At 57.2% G+C, this 17,170-nt stretch overlaps 1 protein-coding gene across 3 annotated transcripts in view; it reads right to left on the bottom strand.

The window, feature by feature from the left end:
• The window catches only part of LOC138481051 (transmembrane protein 182-like), a 498,008-nt gene that overhangs the window by 351,771 nt on the left and 129,067 nt on the right, over nt 1–17,170 (bottom strand). For all 3 annotated transcript variants that reach the window (XM_069612917.1, XM_069612918.1, XM_069612919.1), the window contains exon 2: nt 17,015–17,129. In XM_069612917.1, coding sequence (XP_069469018.1) covers nt 17,015–17,129 — 115 coding nt within the window. The remainder of the gene's footprint in view (nt 1–17,014; nt 17,130–17,170) is intronic.

Raw genomic sequence — 17,170 nt, 5'->3', positions numbered from 1 at the left:
CCACACGCGATCGGGCCTGGGGGAGCGGGCTACGTGTATTACAGGGGTTCGCGTGAAGTTCCTCACGCGATCGGGCCTGGGGGAGCGTGCTACGTGTATTTCAGGGGTTCACGTGAAGTTTCACACGCGAATAGCCTGGGCGCGTGAATTTGAGGGGTGCGCGGGAAGTTCCTCACGCGATCGGGCCTGGGGGAGCGGGCTACGTGTATTACAGGGGTTCGCGGGAAGTTCCACACGCGAATAGCCTGGGCGCATGTATTTCAGGGGTTCGCGGGAAGTTCCACACGCGAATAGCCTGGGCGCGTGTATTTCAGGGGTGCGCGGGAAGTTCCACACGCGAATAGCCTGGGCGCGTGTATTTCAGGGGTGCGCGGGAAGTTCCACACGCGAATAGCCTGGGCGCGTGTATTTCAGGGGTTCGCGGGAAGTTCCACACGCGAATAGCCTGGGCGCGTGAATTTGAGGGGTGCGCGGGAAGTTCCACACGCGAATAGCCTGGGCGCGTGTATTTCAGGGGTGCGCGGGAAGTTCCACACGCGAATAGCCTGGGCGCGTGTATTTCAGGGGTGCGCGGGAAGTTCCACACGTGAATAGCCTGGGCGCGTGTATTTCAGGGGTGCGCGGGGAGTTCCACACGCGAATAGCCTGGGCCCGTGCATTTCAGGGGTGCGCGGGAAGTTCCACACGCGAATAGCCTGGGCGCGTGTATTTCAGGGGTGCGCGGGAAGTTTTACACGCGAATAGCCTGGGCGCGTGTATTTCAGGGGTGCGCGGGAAGTTTTACACGCGAATAGCCTGGGCGCGTGTATTTCAGGGGTGCGCGGGAAGTTTTACACGCGATTTCTGCACGGTACGTGTATTTCAGGGGTGCCGGGGAGTCCCACATGTGATTTGACAGTGTGGGTCCTCCCAGGTGTACCCTGTACACCCTCCACGGCCCCTGCAGGCAGCCCACACCACAGGGGACTACCCTGCATCCCTGGTCATGTCCCGCAGGCAGCCCACCCAACATGGGCATGCCCCCCAGCAAAGGCACATGTCTCCTTGAACTAATGAACACCAACACATGTCCCCTTGCACCCCCACCCCCCAGCACTGTGGGGCACATGCCAGCAGTCCCCCACCCATGTCCAACTCATGTCCCCCACCACCCCCACCCCCCAGCACTGTGGGGCACCTGCCAGTAGGCCCCCACCCATGTCCAACTCATGTCCCCCACCACCCCCACCCCCCAGCACTGTGGGGCACCTGCCAGTAGGCCCCCACCCATGTCCAACTCATGTCTCCCACCACCCCCACCACCCAGCACTGTGGGGCACCTGCCAGCAGGCCCCCACCCATGTCCAACTCATGTCACCCACCACCCCCACACCCCAGCAGTGCAGGGTCACCCTCCAGCAGGCCCCCACTCATGTCTACCACCACCCCCATCCCCCAGCAGTGCAGGGTCACCCTCCACCAGGGCCCCACTCATGTCTCCCACCACCCCCACACCCCAGCAGTGCAGGGTCACCCTCCACCAGGCCCCCACTCATGTCTACCACCACCCCCACCCCCCAGCCACCAGGGTCACCCTCCACCAGGCCCCCACTCATGTCCCCTATCACCCCCAGCCACCAGGGTCACCCTCCACCAGGCCCCCACTCATGTCTCCCATCACCCCCACACCGCAGCAGTGCAGGGTCACCCTCCACCAGGCCCCCACTCATGTCTCCCACCACCCCCACCCCCCAGCCACCAGGGGCACCCTCCACCAGGCCCCCACTCATGTCACCCACCACCCCCACCCCCCAGCCACCAGGGGCAGCCTCCACCAGGCCCCCACTCATGTCTCCCACCACCCCCACCCCCCAGCAGTGCAGGCTCAACCTCCACCAGGCCCCCACTCATGTCCCCCTGCACCCCCACCCCCCTGCCACCATGTGCAGCCCCCACCAGGTCCTCACAATCCCCAATTATGTGCTTAATGGTCAGCCTCCACAGCCAAAAAGCCCTACCAAGTAACCCATTCACCCACATGGAAATGGAAATCACATGTTACACCCCCAATGTACATGAAGCAAATGAACCCATGTCCGTCACACACATATTTTCAAATTGAATGGGAAAACACACAACATGACATGCATGAAACCAATGAGATGAAACCACACAGTGAACAATGGAAAAAAAAATGTATTGAAAAAAATACAAATGCCAAAGAAAGAAAACTAACTACAATGTAAATGTGAAAAAATAAGCTGCATGTCCGCATAATAACACAAAACTAGAAAATCAAATCAAAAAAATTATGTCCAAAGTGAAATGTAAAAACTCTCCATGCAACAAAGAACTATGTACAAAAATAACAAGGGTCCATCATCACAACTGAACTAAGGAAACCTCCTAAAAAACCTACCTAAATATCAACTATATACAAAAAGTGGAGCAGTGTCCGTCGACTCCAAATAATAATAAGAACGAAAGGAAACCTAAAACTAAAGAACTATATACAAAGGCGGCGGGCAAGTCCAGCGGCTCACTCTGTGGTGTTCCGGGCCAGGGCATCATCGAACTCCTGTTCGATGTCCCGGAGGCGGTCCAGTTCCATGGCCCCGAGGGTCCGCAGGGACGACGCCGTGTCCTCCTCCAACCCCCTGCGGATTGCCTCGAGGCACTCGGCCCGCCTCAGGGCCCTCCGCATGGAGTTCTCCGCCCTGACCATTGTGAGCCGCGCCTCTTCCGCCCGCCGCCGCTCCGCACCTATGGCGTGGCCCAACCGCTGCCACACGGAAGACACTCTCTGTCCTGGGTCCTCCTGCCCTCCGGCCGATGCCTGCCCCTCCGATGTCGAAGGCCCCGAGCCTTCATAGCTCCCACCATCTTGCTGCTGCTGCTGCTCTGCCTCTGCCCGTGCACTGCCTCCTGCTGCCTGCACATCCTCCGCCGGCTGGGGTGCACCTGTTGATGTGGCCACCCCTGCTGGACGTCCGACTCCCGACTGTGGCAGGGATGCCTCCTCCACCAGCCTGGCCGCACTGTCAGAGGCAGCTCCACAGGGCACCCAGGTGACTGATGGGTGGGAAGATGGCACAGAGGACGACTGGCGCGTAGGGGGTCCAGTTGAGGAGGGGGTCGGAGCAAGCCCCATCAGACAGCGGAATCCGGCCTGGGTGACCTGTCCCAGCAGGCTGACGTGGTCAACGAGCCATTCGAGATGACGTGCAGTCTCTCCATGAAAAGACTGCAGGTCACCTCGCATGGCCCGTTGACGCAACGCCACACCAGCCAGGACAGGCTCAACCCGGACCTGGATGGCCACGTCCGCAGGCAGAGGAAGGCCAGTTGACGTCAGCTCATCCCCTGCCTGAAAACGGGTCTGGACGTAGGCATCCCTGCTGGTGCAAGATGATGCAGGGACAGGATCGGGGACAGGATTGCACACAGGCACCTCCGCGGCCGCCTGTGCTGCCTCCTGTCCCTGGTCCTGCACTGCACCACTAGCACCAGTGGGATCCCCACCTCCAGACCCTGTCTCTGGTGCTTGCGCGGCCCCCTCCTCCACCAAACCCCCCACCAACCTGGATGACTCCGTGCCATCTTCCCCTGTTGGGCCCTGTGGGGTCCCAGCTGCCCCTTCTGCTGCCGAGGAGTCCAACTGCAACCTCCGCCTCTTGGACCTCCCCCCGGCAGCTGCGGCCTGGGACGCGGCACCGGACTCCTCACTCCCCGACGAGATGACAACACGGGAGGGGAGCCGGGCCTTGCGTCTCCGGCTGGCGGTCGGATCCCCGCCGCTGTGCTCCACAGCACCTTCTCCGCCCTCTTCATCAGTTGACGCTGCAGACAGGGAGAAACAAAACACAGGCATCAGGGCACTGTACAATGGACACATACACGCACGACAGTTGCACATGAGTGGCATTGGCAAACCTCAGACATGTCATCACAATCCCCAACACACATGTCATTGCAACTGGCACACATGAGCCATACCACAGCCATATCGCAACTGCCACCACCATCCCTACACATACAACAGCATCAGCAGCCAAAGGGGAGCCATACATCACATGCAACACAGGAAGTGCACCACACATGTACACACACCACCACACTTGCATGCATGTCTACACCTCTGCCAAGTGTCGCACTGTTCAGACGGGCATCCATGTCACATCTGCCAATCAGGCTTCCACATACCGCTGTCACATGCATCCATGTAGCATCACTGTTGCACCTTTGACAAATACACACACATGCACATGTACACAGTGCTCATACATGCAGCCGAAAACAACATACATGCCTGACATCACGGACATGTCTACTTACATACACATTCATCCAAACATGTGTGCACACACAACTGCATTTGCCATGCAAGCCCACACACACAAGCACCATCCATGTCACACACATTACAGCCCTCGCATGTGTCAGCCCCACGGCCCTGTACACCCCCACCCATACTCCACCCCATACAAACAGATGTGCAACCGGCACAATGGGGAATGATCACCACACGCCCTGCTCACAACCAGGATGCATGTACACTCACCGCTCGACTCCAGACGGCTCTGCTTCTCTAGGACCTGGACGTGGAGCGCTGGGGATATGCGTTCCAGGACCCCCATCTGTTCTTCCGACAAGTGGCCCCGGCGCCCCTTGGCATTCGCTGCCTTCAAGAGGCGCCGGGCCTTGTTCAGGGTCCTGGACCTGAAGTCCTCCCAGCGCTTCCTGACATGTTGTAAGTCCCGGACTGCCACCCCCTCCGCGTTGATGGCAGTCACGATGTCAGTCCAGATCCGAGTCCGTCCTTCCTTGTCGGCGCGGGAACTTCCAAAGAGGGCATCATACTGCCCCAGGACTTGCTCCACCAGGACACCAACTTCGGTGGCACTGAAGCTGGTGCCCCTCTGCCTCTCTGGCCGGGGGTTGTCAGTGGTCGCAGATGGTGTTAGCCCCGACATGACAACCCCAGAGGCAGGAGTGGGTGGGCAACTGGGTCCTGGGGCTGGGCTGTGGAGCGATGGAATTCCAGTCGGGAGTCTTCTGTTCCAGCAGGGGTGGTCACAGCAACAGCACCCCTGGCTGATGTGCAGGCAGCAAATGGCAGTGCACGTGGGCAGCAGGCAGTCAGGCAGCAGCAGATAGCAGGTGGGAGCGTGCTCGGGGCTCTGGGGGGCAGTAATTCGGCCTTCTGGGCAGGAGCGTGGTCTCCCGTGTGCTCACGCGTGGCCAGCTTGGTACGGAGTGAATTGGCACGTGAAAATCCTGCACGTCAGCGTGAAAACCGAGGAAAGGCCCTTAGCGCGTAAGCGCGTCAGCACGCATACGCGATTCCATTGGACCAAAGGCCCTCAGCGCGTAGGCGCGTCTGTGACGTGACCCGCACGGGTGTTTCCCACACAGCACGTGATGACAGAGCACACGTGGAAAGACTGCACGTCAGAGTCTCATCGCGTGTAATTGGACAAAAGTGCGTGTACACGCGATTGGCCTATGTACGTGTATATGAGGTGTGCGCGGACACTTACACACGCAAGTACGTCAGCGCACCTGTATCCCGGTGTACGGCCATTTCCACCAATCACACGCAATGAGACTCTGACGTGCAGTCTTTCCACGTGTGCTGTCATCACGTGCTGTGTGGGAAACACCCGTGCGGGTCACGTCACAGACGCGCCTACGCGCTGAGGGCCTTTGGTCCAATGGAATCGCGTATGCGTGCTGACGCGCTTACGCGCTAAGGGCCTTTCCTCGGTTTTCACGCTGACGTGCAGGATTTTCACGTGCCAATTCACTCCGTACCAAGCTGGCCACGCGTGAGCACACGGGAGACCACGCTCCTGCCCAGAAGGCCGAATTACTGCCCCCCAGAGCCCCGAGCACGCTCCCACCTGCTATCTGCTGCTGCCTGACTGCCTGCTGCCCACGTGCACTGCCATTTGCTGCCTGCACATCAGCCAGGGGTGCTGTTGCTGTGACCACCCCTGCTGGAACAGAAGACTCCCGACTGGAATTCCATCGCTCCACAGCCCAGCCCCAGGACCCAGTTGCCCACCCACTCCTGCCTCTGGGGTTGTCATGTCGGGGCTAACACCATCTGCGACCACTGACAACCCCCGGCCAGAGAGGCAGAGGGGCACCAGCTTCAGTGCCACCGAAGTTGGTGTCCTGGTGGAGCAAGTCCTGGGGCAGTATGATGCCCTCTTTGGAAGTTCCCGCGCCGACAAGGAAGGACGGACTCGGATCTGGACTGACATCGTGACTGCCATCAACGCGGAGGGGGTGGCAGTCCGGGACTTACAACATGTCAGGAAGCGCTGGGAGGACTTCAGGTCCAGGACCCTGAACAAGGCCCGGCGCCTCTTGAAGGCAGCGGATGCCAAGGGGCGCCGGGGCCACTTGTCGGAAGAACAGATGGGGGTCCTGGAACGCATATCCCCAGCGCTCCACGTCCAGGTCCTAGAGAAGCAGAGCCGTCTGGAGTCGAGCGGTGAGTGTACATGCATCCTGGTTGTGAGCAGGGCGTGTGGTGATCATTCCCCATTGTGCCGGTTGCACATCTGTTTGTATGGGGTGGAGTATGGGTGGGGGTGTACAGGGCCGTGGGGCTGACACATGCGAGGGCTGTAATGTGTGAGACATGGATGGTGCTTGTGTGTGTGGGCTTGCATGGCAAATGCAGTTGTGCGTGCACACATGTTTGGATGAATGTGTATGTAAGTAGACATGTCCGTGATGTCAGGCATGTATGTTGTTTTCGGCTGCATGTATGAGCACTGTGTACATGTGCATGTGTGTGTATTTGTCAAAGGTGCAACAGTGATGCTACATGGATGCATGTGACAGCGGTATGTGGAAGCCTGATTGGCAGATGTGACATGGATGCCCGTCTGAACAGTGCGACACTTGGCAGAGGTGTAGACATGCATGCAAGTGTGGTGGTGTGTGTACATGTGTGGTGCACTTCCTGTGTTGCATGTGATGTATGGCTCCCCTTTGGCTGCTGATGCTGTTGTATGTGTAGGGATGGTGGTGGCAGTTGCGATATGGCTGTGGTATGGCTCATGTGTGCCAGTTGCAATGACATGTGTGTTGGGGATTGTGATGACATGTCTGAGGTTTGCCAATGCCACTCATGTGCAACTGTCATGCGTGTATGTGTCCATTGTACAGTGCCCTGATGCCTGTGTTTTGTTTCTCCCTGTCTGCAGCGTCAACTGATGAAGAGGGCGGAGAAGGTGCTGTGGAGCACAGCGGCGGGGATCCGACCGCCAGCCGGAGACGCAAGGCCCGGCTCCCCTCCCGTGTTGTCATCTCGTCGGGGAGTGAGGAGTCCGGTGCCGCGTCCCAGGCCGCAGCTGCCGGGGGGAGGTCCAAGAGGCGGAGGTTGCAGTTGGACTCCTCGGCAGCAGAAGGGGCAGCTGGGACCCCACAGGGCCCAACAGGGGAAGATGGCACGGAGTCATCCAGGTTGGTGGGGGGTCTGGTGGAGGAGGAGGCCGTGCAAGCACCAGAGACGGGGTCTGGAGGTGGGGATCCCACTGGTGCTAGTGGTGCAGTCCAGGACCAGGGACAGGAGGCAGCACAGGCGGCCACGGAGGTGCCTGTGTGCAATCCTGTCCCCGATCCTGTCCCTGCATCATCTTGCACCAGCAGGGATGCCTACGTCCAGACCCGTTTTCAGGCAGGGGATGAGCTGACGTCAACTGGCCTTCCTCTGCCTGCGGACGTGGCTATCCAGGTCCGGGTTGAGCCTGTCCTGGCTGGTGTGGCGTTGCGTCAACGGGCCATGCGAGGTGACCTGCAGTCTTTTCATGGAGAGACTGCACGTCATCTCGAATGGCTCGTTGACCACGTCAGCCTGCTGGGACAGGTCACCCAGACCGGATTCCTCCGTCTGATGGGGCTTGTTCCGACCCCCTCCTCAACTGGACCCCCTACGCGCCAGTCGTCCTCTGTGCCATCTTCCCACCCATCAGTCACCTGGGTGCCCTGTGGAGCTGCCTCTGACAGTGCGGCCAGGCTGGTGGAGGAGGCATCCCTGCCACAGTCGGGAGTCGGACGTCCAGCAGGGGTGGCCACATCAACAGGTGCACCCCAGCCGGCGGAGGATGTGCAGGCAGCAGGAGGCAGTGCACGGGCAGAGGCAGAGCAGCAGCAGCAGCAAGATGGTGGGAGCCATGAAGGCTCGGGGCCTTCGACATCGGAGGGGCAGGCATCGGCCGGAGGGCAGGAGGACCCAGGACAGAGAGTGTCTTCCGTGTGGCAGCGGTTGGGCCACGCCATAGGTGCGGAGCGGCGGCGGGCGGAAGAGGCGCGGCTCACAATGGTCAGGGCGGAGAACTCCATGCGGAGGGCCCTGAGGCGGGCCGAGTGCCTCGAGGCTATCCGCAGGGGGTTGGAGGAGGACACGGCGTCGTCCCTGCGGACCCTCGGGGCCATGGAACTGGACCGCCTCCGGGACATCGAACAGGAGTTCGATGATGCCCTGGCCCGGAACACCACAGAGTGAGCCGCTGGACTTGCCCGCCGCCTTTGTATATAGTTCTTTAGTTTTAGGTTTCCTTTGTTTTTTCTTATGATTTGGAGTCGACGGACACTGCTCCACTTTTTGTATATAGTTGATATTTAGGTAGGTTTTTTAGGAGGTTTCCTTAGTTCTGTTGTGATGATGGACCCTTGTTATTTTTGTACATAGTTCTTTGTTGCACGGAGAGTTTTGACATTTGACTTTGGACAAAATTTTTTGGATTAGATTTTCTAGTTTTGTGTTTTTATGCGGACATGCAGCTTCTTTTTTCACATTTACATTGTAGTTAGTTTTCTTTCTTTAGCATTCGTATTTTTTTCTAATACATTTTTTTTTACATTGTTCACTGTGTGGTTTCATCTCATTGGTTTCATGCATGTCATGTTGTGTGTTTTCCCATTCAATTGGAAAATATGTGTGTGACGGACATGGGTTCATTTGCTTCATGAACATTGGGGGTGTAACATGTGATTTCCATTTCCATGTGGGTGAATGGGTTACTTGGTAGGGCTTTTTGGCTGTGGAGGCTGACCATTACGCACATTGTGAGGACCTGGTGGGGGCTGCACATGGTGGCAGGGGGGTGGGGGTGGTGGGAGACATGAGTGGGGGCCTGGTGGAGGGTGCCCCTGGTGGCTGGGGGGTGGGGGTGGTGGGTGACATGAGTGGGGGCCTGGTGGAGGGTGACCCTGGTGGCTGGGGGGTGGGGGTGGTGGGTGACATGAGTGGGGGCCTGGTGGAGGCTGCCCCTGCACTGCTGGGGGGTGGGGGTGGTGAGAGACATGAGTGGGGGCCTGGTGGAGGGTGACCCTGGTGGCTGGGGGGTGGGGGTGGTGGGTGACATGAGTGGGGGCCTGGTGGAGGGTGACCCTGGTGGCTGGGGGGTGGGGGTGGTGGGAGACATGAGTGGGGGCCTGGTGGAGGCTGCCCCTGCACTGCTGGGGGGTGGGGGTGGTGGGAGACATGAGTGGGGGCCTGGTGGAGGCTGCCCCTGCACTGCTGGGGGGTGGGGGTGGTGGGAGACATGAGTGGGGGCCTGGTGGAGGGTGACCCTGGTGGCTGGGGGGTGGGGGTGGTGGGAGACATGAGTGGGGGCCTGGTGGAGGGTGACCCTGGTGGCTGGGGGGTGGGGGTGGTGGGTGACATGAGTGGGGGCCTGGTGGAGGGTGACCCTGGTGGCTGGGGGGTGGGGGTGGTGGGTGACATGAGTGGGGGCCTGGTGGAGGCTGCCCCTGCACTGCTGGGGGGTGGGGGTGGTGGGAGACATGAGTGGGGGCCTGGTGGAGGCTGCCCCTGCACTGCTGGGGGGTGGGGGTGGTGGGAGACATGAGTGGGGGCCTGGTGGAGGGTGACCCTGGTGGCTGGGGGGTGGGGGTGGTGGGAGACATGAGTGGGGGCCTGGTGGAGGGTGACCCTGGTGGCTGGGGGGTGGGGGTGGTGGGAGACATGAGTGGGGGCCTGGTGGAGGGTGACCCTGGTGGCTGGGGGGTGGGGGTGGTGGGTGACCTGAGCGGGGGCCTGGTGGAGGGTGACCCTGGTGGCTGGGGGGTGGGGGTGGTGGGAGACATGAGTGGGGGCCTGGTGGAGGGTGCCCCTGGTGGCGGGGGGGTGGGGGTGATAGGGGACATGAGTGGGGGCCTGGTGGAGGCTGCCCCTGCACTGCTGGGGGGTGGGGGTGGTGGGAGACATGAGTGGGGGCCTGGTGGAGGGTGCCCCTGGTGGCGGGGGGGTGGGGGTGATAGGGGACATGAGTGGGGGCCTGGTGGAGGCTGCCCCTGCACTGCTGGGGGGTGGGGGTGGTGGTTGACATGAGTGGGGGCCTGGTGGAGGGTGACCCTGGTGGCTGGGGGGTGGGGGTGGTGGGAGACATGAGTGGGGGCCTGGTGGAGGGTGACCCTGGTGGCTGGGGGGTGGGGGTGGTGGGAGACATGAGTGGGGGCCTGGTGGAGGGTGACCCTGGTGGCTGGGGGGTGGGGGTGGTGGGAGACATGAGTGGGGGCCTGGTGGAGGGTGACCCTGGTGGCTGGGGGGTGGGGGTGGTGGGAGACATGAGTGGGGGCCTGGTGGAGGGTGACCCTGGTGGCTGGGGGGTGGGGGTGGTGGGTGACATGAGAGGGGGCCTGGTGGAGGGTGACCCTGGTGGCTGGGGGGTGGGGGTGGTGGGAGACATGAGTGGGAGCCTGGTGGAGGGTGCCCCTGGTGGCGGGGGGGTGGGGGTGATAGGGGACATGAGTGGGGGCCTGGTGGAGGCTGCCCCTGCACTGCTGGGGGGTGGGGGTGGTGGGAGACATGAGTGGGGGCCTGGTGGAGGGTGCCCCTGGTGGCGGGGGGGTGGGGGTGATAGGGGACATGAGTGGGGGCCTGGTGGAGGCTGCCCCTGCACTGCTGGGGGGTGGGGGTGGTGGGAGACATGAGTGGGGGCCTGGTGGAGGGTGACCCTGGTGGCTGGGGGGTGGGGGTGGTGGGAGACATGAGTGGGGGCCTGGTGGAGGGTGACCCTGGTGGCTGGGGGGTGGGGGTGGTGGGTGACATGAGTGGGGGCCTGGTGGAGGGTGACCCTGGTGGCTGGGGGGTGGGGGTGGTGGGTGACATGAGTGGGGGCCTGGTGGAGGCTGCCCCTGCACTGCTGGGGGGGTGGGGGTGGTGGGAGACATGAGTGGGGGCCTGGTGGAGGGTGACCCTGGTGGCTGGGGGGTGGGGGTGGTGGGTGACATGAGTGGGGGCCTGGTGGAGGGTGACCCTGGTGGCTGGGGGGTGGGGGTGGTGGGTGACATGAGTGGGGGCCTGGTGGAGGGTGACCCTGCACTGCTGGGGGGTGGGGGTGGTGGGAGACATGAGTGGGGGCCTGGTGGAGGGTGACCCTGGTGGCTGGGGGGTGGGGGTGGTGGGTGACATGAGTGGGGGCCTGGTGGAGGGTGACCCTGGTGGCTGGGGGGTGGGGGTGGTGGGTGACATGAGTGGGGGCCTGGTGGAGGCTGCCCCTGCACTGCTGGGGGGTGGGGGTGGTGGGAGACATGAGTGGGGGCCTGGTGGAGGGTGACCCTGGTGGCTGGGGGGTGGGGGTGGTGGGTGACATGAGTGGGGGCCTGGTGGAGGGTGACCCTGGTGGCTGGGGGGTGGGGGTGGTGGGAGACATGAGTGGGGGCCTGGTGGAGGCTGCCCCTGCACTGCTGGGGGGTGGGGGTGGTGGGAGACATGAGTGGGGGCCTGGTGGAGGGTGACCCTGGTGGCTGGGGGGTGGGGGTGGTGGGTGACATGAGTGGGGGCCTGGTGGAGGCTGCCCCTGCACTGCTGGGGGGTGGGGGTGGTGGGAGACATGAGTGGGGGCCTGGTGGAGGGTGACCCTGCACTGCTGGGGTGTGGGGGTGGTGGGAGACATGAGTGGGGGCCTGGTGGAGGGTGACCCTGGTGGCTGGGGGGTGGGGGTGGTGGGAGACATGAGTGGGGGCCTGGTGGAGGGTGCCCCTGGTGGCGGGGGGGTGGGGGTGGTGGTAGACATGAGTGGGGGCCTGGTGGAGGGTGCCCCTGCACTGCTGGGGGGTGGGGGTGGTGGGAGACATGAGTGGGGGCCTGGTGGAGGGTGCCCCTGGTGGCTGGGGGGTGGGGGTGGTGGGTGACATGAGTGGGGGCCTGGTGGAGGGTGACCCTGGTGGCTGGGGGGTGGGGGTGGTGGGTGACATGAGTGGGGGCCTGGTGGAGGCTCCCCCTGCACTGCTGGGGGGTGGGGGTGGTGGGAGACATGAGTGTGGGCCTGGTGGAGGGTGACCCTGGTGGCTGGGGGGTGGGGGTGGTGGGTGACATGAGTGGGGGCCTGGTGGAGGGTGACCCTGGTGGCTGGGGGGTGGGGGTGGTGGGAGACATGAGTGGGGGCCTGGTGGAGGGTGACCCTGGTGGCTGGGGGGTGGGGGTGGTGGGTGACATGAGTGGGGGCCTGGTGGAGGGTGACCCTGGTGGCTGGGGGGTGGGGGTGGTGGGAGACATGAGTGGGGGCCTGGTGGAGGGTGACCCTGGTGGCTGGGGGGTGGGGGTGGTGGGTGACATGAGTGGGGGCCTGGTGGAGGGTGACCCTGGTGGCTGGGGGGTGGGGGTGGTGGGAGACATGAGTGGGGGCCTGGTGGAGGGTGACCCTGGTGGCTGGGGGGTGGGGGTGGTGGGTGACATGAGTGGGGGCCTGGTGGAGGGTGACCCTGGTGGCTGGGGGGTGGGGGTGCAGGGGGACATGAGCAGGTGTGCAGGGTAGTCCCCTGTTTTGTGGGCTGCCTGCAGGGGCTGTGGAGGGTGTACAGGGAACACCTGTGAGGACCCACCCAGCCTAATTGCGTGTGATAATTCCCGCACACCCCTGTAATACACGTACCTGGCCAAATCGCATGTGAGAATTCCCGCGCACCCCTGTAATACACGTACCCAGCCGAATCGCGTGTAGAACTTCCCGTGTACCCCTGTAATACACGTACCCAGCCAAATCGCGTGTGATCATTCCCACATACCCCTGTAATACACGTACCCTGGCCAATCGCGTGTAGAACTTCCCACGCACCCCTGTAATACACGTACCAAGCCAAATCGCGTGTGATAATTCCCACGCACCCCTGTAATACACGTACCTGGCCAAATCGCATGTGAGAATTCCCGCGCACCCCTGTAATACACGTACCCAGCCGAATCGCGTGTAGAACTTCCCGTGTACCCCTGTAATACACGTACCCAGCCAAATCGCGTGTGATAATTCCCACATACCCCTGTAATACACGTACCCTGGCCAATCGCGTGTACAACTTCCCACGCACCCCTGTAATACACGTACCAAGCCAAATCGCGTGTGATAATTCCCACGCACCCCTGTAATACACGTACCTGGCCAAATCGCATGTGAGAATTCCCGCGCACCCCTGTAATACACGTACCCAGCCGAATCGCGTGTAGAACTTCCCGTGTACCCCTGTAATACACCTACCCAGCCAAATCGCGTGTGATAATTCCCGCGCACCCCTGGAATACACGTACCCAGCCAAATCGCGTGTGATAATTCCCGCGCACCCCTGGAATACACGTACCCAGCCAAATCGCGTGTGATAATTCCCGCGCACCCCTGTAATATACGTACCCAGCCAAATCGCGTGTGATAATTCCTGCGTACCCCTGTGATACACGTGCCCTGGCTAATCGCGTGTAAAACTTCACGCGTACCCCTGATATGCACGTTACCCGCTTTGCGTTCCTTGTTTGGCAGCCCTGTGGACTGGTCCAGAGTTAGCGCTGCCCTTTGCGATGATTTAGCGATTTTGATGGCTTTTCCTTGCGCGAGGGCGTTCTTGGGGGCGTTACTGGCGCTGCTGCAGGGTCGCTGCGATACTCTGCGCCACGGCTGGTTTGGGAGCCTGAAATCCATGAATACGCTGTGCGCGGAAATCGGTTTTAGCGCACGTGCCTGGCGCAGTCAATCGCACGCGGACACTCTGCGCCAGCCGCTTGCAACACTTTTCTGCGAAATTCTATGAATTACCCTGTAAATTTCTCGAGTTTTGTCCACATTGACCAAATACTGTACTTGAAGTAAGCATTAGACAGATGAATGTCTCAAAGGGTCAACCAAATCCTCGCTGCAGAATCAGCATTTTCTCAAGCAATAATATCTTAATATGAGCCCCAATAATTTCGGGAGAATGTAATTGATTGGACCTAAATAAGTTGTACTGCTCCATCTTTAAGTGAGAGGAAAAAGATACAGGCACTGGGCCAGTTGACTGTACTCTTTTCAAAAGTTAGTATTGTTAGTTAAACTCTTTCTAAAGTTCTTTATTGTGATTTAGTTTAAAATGTAAACATTTCACACAAAAATACAATTTTAATATTATCAAAACATCAATATATCAACATATAATAACATTACTTAATTCAAAGATTAAACTCTTTTTTTGATTTCAGTGTTTCCCTAGCCCTTTCCCAGTCCCCAGCGTTCATCATCGTTCATCATCTTTATTAACCCAACTTTAGCTAATTACAATTCTCCCATGATGTTATCATCCAATGTCCAGGAGGCTGCCCTCAATGTTTTCGTATCTGTATTTAATAGAGGATACGGTCACAAACTCCATTTAAAGAGTAGGAGAGCATTCTGTTCCTACATAGAATCAATCTCTTGGGCAAATAGAAATGCCTTTGAAGGTGCCGTGTATTTCTCTGTCACCAAGCCCAGTTATGAGTTGATCACTTTAACAGGGCTAGACTGAGATAAGCCCAGTGATTCCCTTGAGGCTTTAACTTTTTATTTGGTCAATCAATCAAATTCTCCATAAGCCCAGAACACCGTGCCATATACAGCAATAGGTTTTAACATTATTTCAACAGTGGATCAAGTCAAATAAAAACTTCATCATATCTAAATTTCTTCAATACTGTTTTTGGTATGCTTCAAACTTCAGGTCTTCTCTTAACACCACTTCAAGGTACACAGATTCAGAAAATACTTCCACTAGTTGTCATTTTAAGAACTACTACATAAACCAACATGTCTTGACTCAATCAGTGCATCGCATAATTATCAGAAAAGCACTGCAAAGCGATACACATTCTTTGGACTTCTATCTAGGTATGATCCATTTTAAATAAATAGTCGACATAAGGCAAGCATCTATCTGGAAAACCACCTAACTTTGATGGAAAGCACCGTACCACTGTAAAGTCCGATGAGAGATCAGCTCTACATAAGTTAATCAGGGTATGCACCAAAATGTACCCCAACTTCAGCCCACAGTATGTTGGGATTACTTTTGTCACTGGCCACATGGTGGGTAGACCTACTTGGACTTTTGTGTCCCCTCTCTCTACTGTATCAAAAGCAGCTCTAAAATCTAAAAATGCCACAAACTGCAGACATTGTTTCTGGACCAATGAATGTATTTGAAATATCATATAAAGCCAATACACTAGAGTTGTTTGAAAACTAGTTTGACCTATTAATAGAATATGTGTGGTTTCTGCCTAGTTATTTATCTCAATGATAAAAATGTTTGCACACGTTTTGAAGCTGCTGGGTCTAGTATAGGGATCACTCTATAATTACATGAATCACATCAAAAGCAATATTTTAATATATGGGCCGATACGCCTTTTGTCCAAGACGATAAAATGTGACCTGTTGTTATAATGACTCTATAAAGATCATATAAACAGGCCCGAAACCTTGGGTTTGTTTTAAATTAAATATTGCAGATGTGGTTCTGGCATAGAGCTCCTGAGAGCGCCAGCTTCTTAATAATGCTAATGGCATTCTTTTCTGCTGGTTTATGCCCTTCTTGTCATTCCTGAATCAAGTGCTTGGATTATGCTATCAGATAGTTCTAATGTCCATTTTCCTCTAGTATGGTATTATGTTATGTTAAAGGTTCTTATACCGAGCACTGTATAATAAATATATATGTTATAGCAGATTTCACATTAACATGCATACAATATCTGAGTAGTACTCCCATTCGTCAGCCGGGGGTCATGCACGCTGCACAGCACGTAACTACTTTAAACACAAAACGCTGCTGAAAGTTGTCAACTGTGCTGCCTGTGTGTAGCCTTTGCAATCTGTCGTGCTAATGCATATGTCCATACCCACGCATTAGCAATATCAGTCGCATAAATGTGCTATATATCGCAGTATCCATCTGCAGTTAAAGGATCTGGGCAACGGTACCAGCGGCAGTAACTAGACACTGCATAACGTGTCTGAGGCTCAAGGCCGTGCCCCGTGTCCACCCGACTCCTGCAGTACAGATGGTGGGCAGTCAGCGGCTGTGAGGGCCTGCGGTATAACACCGGTATACAAAGCAGACAAGTAGCAAATGCATGCAAAAGACTATATCATTTCAATAGAATATTAAATATAAAAATAAATACATAAATAGAAAAAGCAAAATGTCAATATGTTTATCCATACACCTTTTTAGTTGTTGTTTCCTCACATAAGAGTTCCTTCTAGATAAAACATGATTAATCTTTAATATCAAAGCCTGCACTGACAGCTTGGCCTCACACATTATTATGCTAACATATTACATGTATTTTAATGAACAAAATATTATGAAAAAACGAGACCACAATGCTCTAGTTGCTTTTTCTAACATCACGGGGAAATGAGTACCACTGCCTCCCTAAGGCCCAGTTCTAACCCTTGATTTCTTATAAGTCCTTTAGCTCGGAATAAAATAGAGAACACATGCAGTGTATTGTGTATTCTGCCTCTAGGCAAACATACCCGATTTTTAGTAGAACTCTGTAATGTGGCTGCTATGATGCCTGACAGGGAAATGACCAAAATCATTATTTTAACTATTTAACCGCCGACTTTGTGCTCAGGTAGTCATTGCTCCATAAGATGTATTTTTTGGTATTTTTTTTAACAGAATTGTTATATATATGTGTTGCTTGATATGTATGTGTTGCCCCAAATAATGATTTAGAAATATGCCAATAATTATCGCATGTGGCTTTGCTACTCACTGAACCAGAAGTTCCACACAGTTTCCTTATAGCCATCGCCATTGAACCAGCACCTCCAGAAGAAACCTTCATGGTGAAAAGTTAGAGCAGCTCCTTCAGATTCTTGTAAAGACACCTTTTTTAGAGAAAGAATGAACAAATATATACATATAAATG

Source organism: Ambystoma mexicanum, chromosome 5p (assembly GCF_040938575.1).
Source record: "Ambystoma mexicanum isolate Mex_15411 chromosome 5p, UKY_AmexF1_1, whole genome shotgun sequence".
NCBI lineage: Eukaryota > Metazoa > Chordata > Amphibia > Caudata > Ambystomatidae > Ambystoma > Ambystoma mexicanum.
The sequence above is the reverse complement of the archived record's forward strand: the minus strand, read 5'-3'. Positions and strand labels throughout refer to the sequence as shown.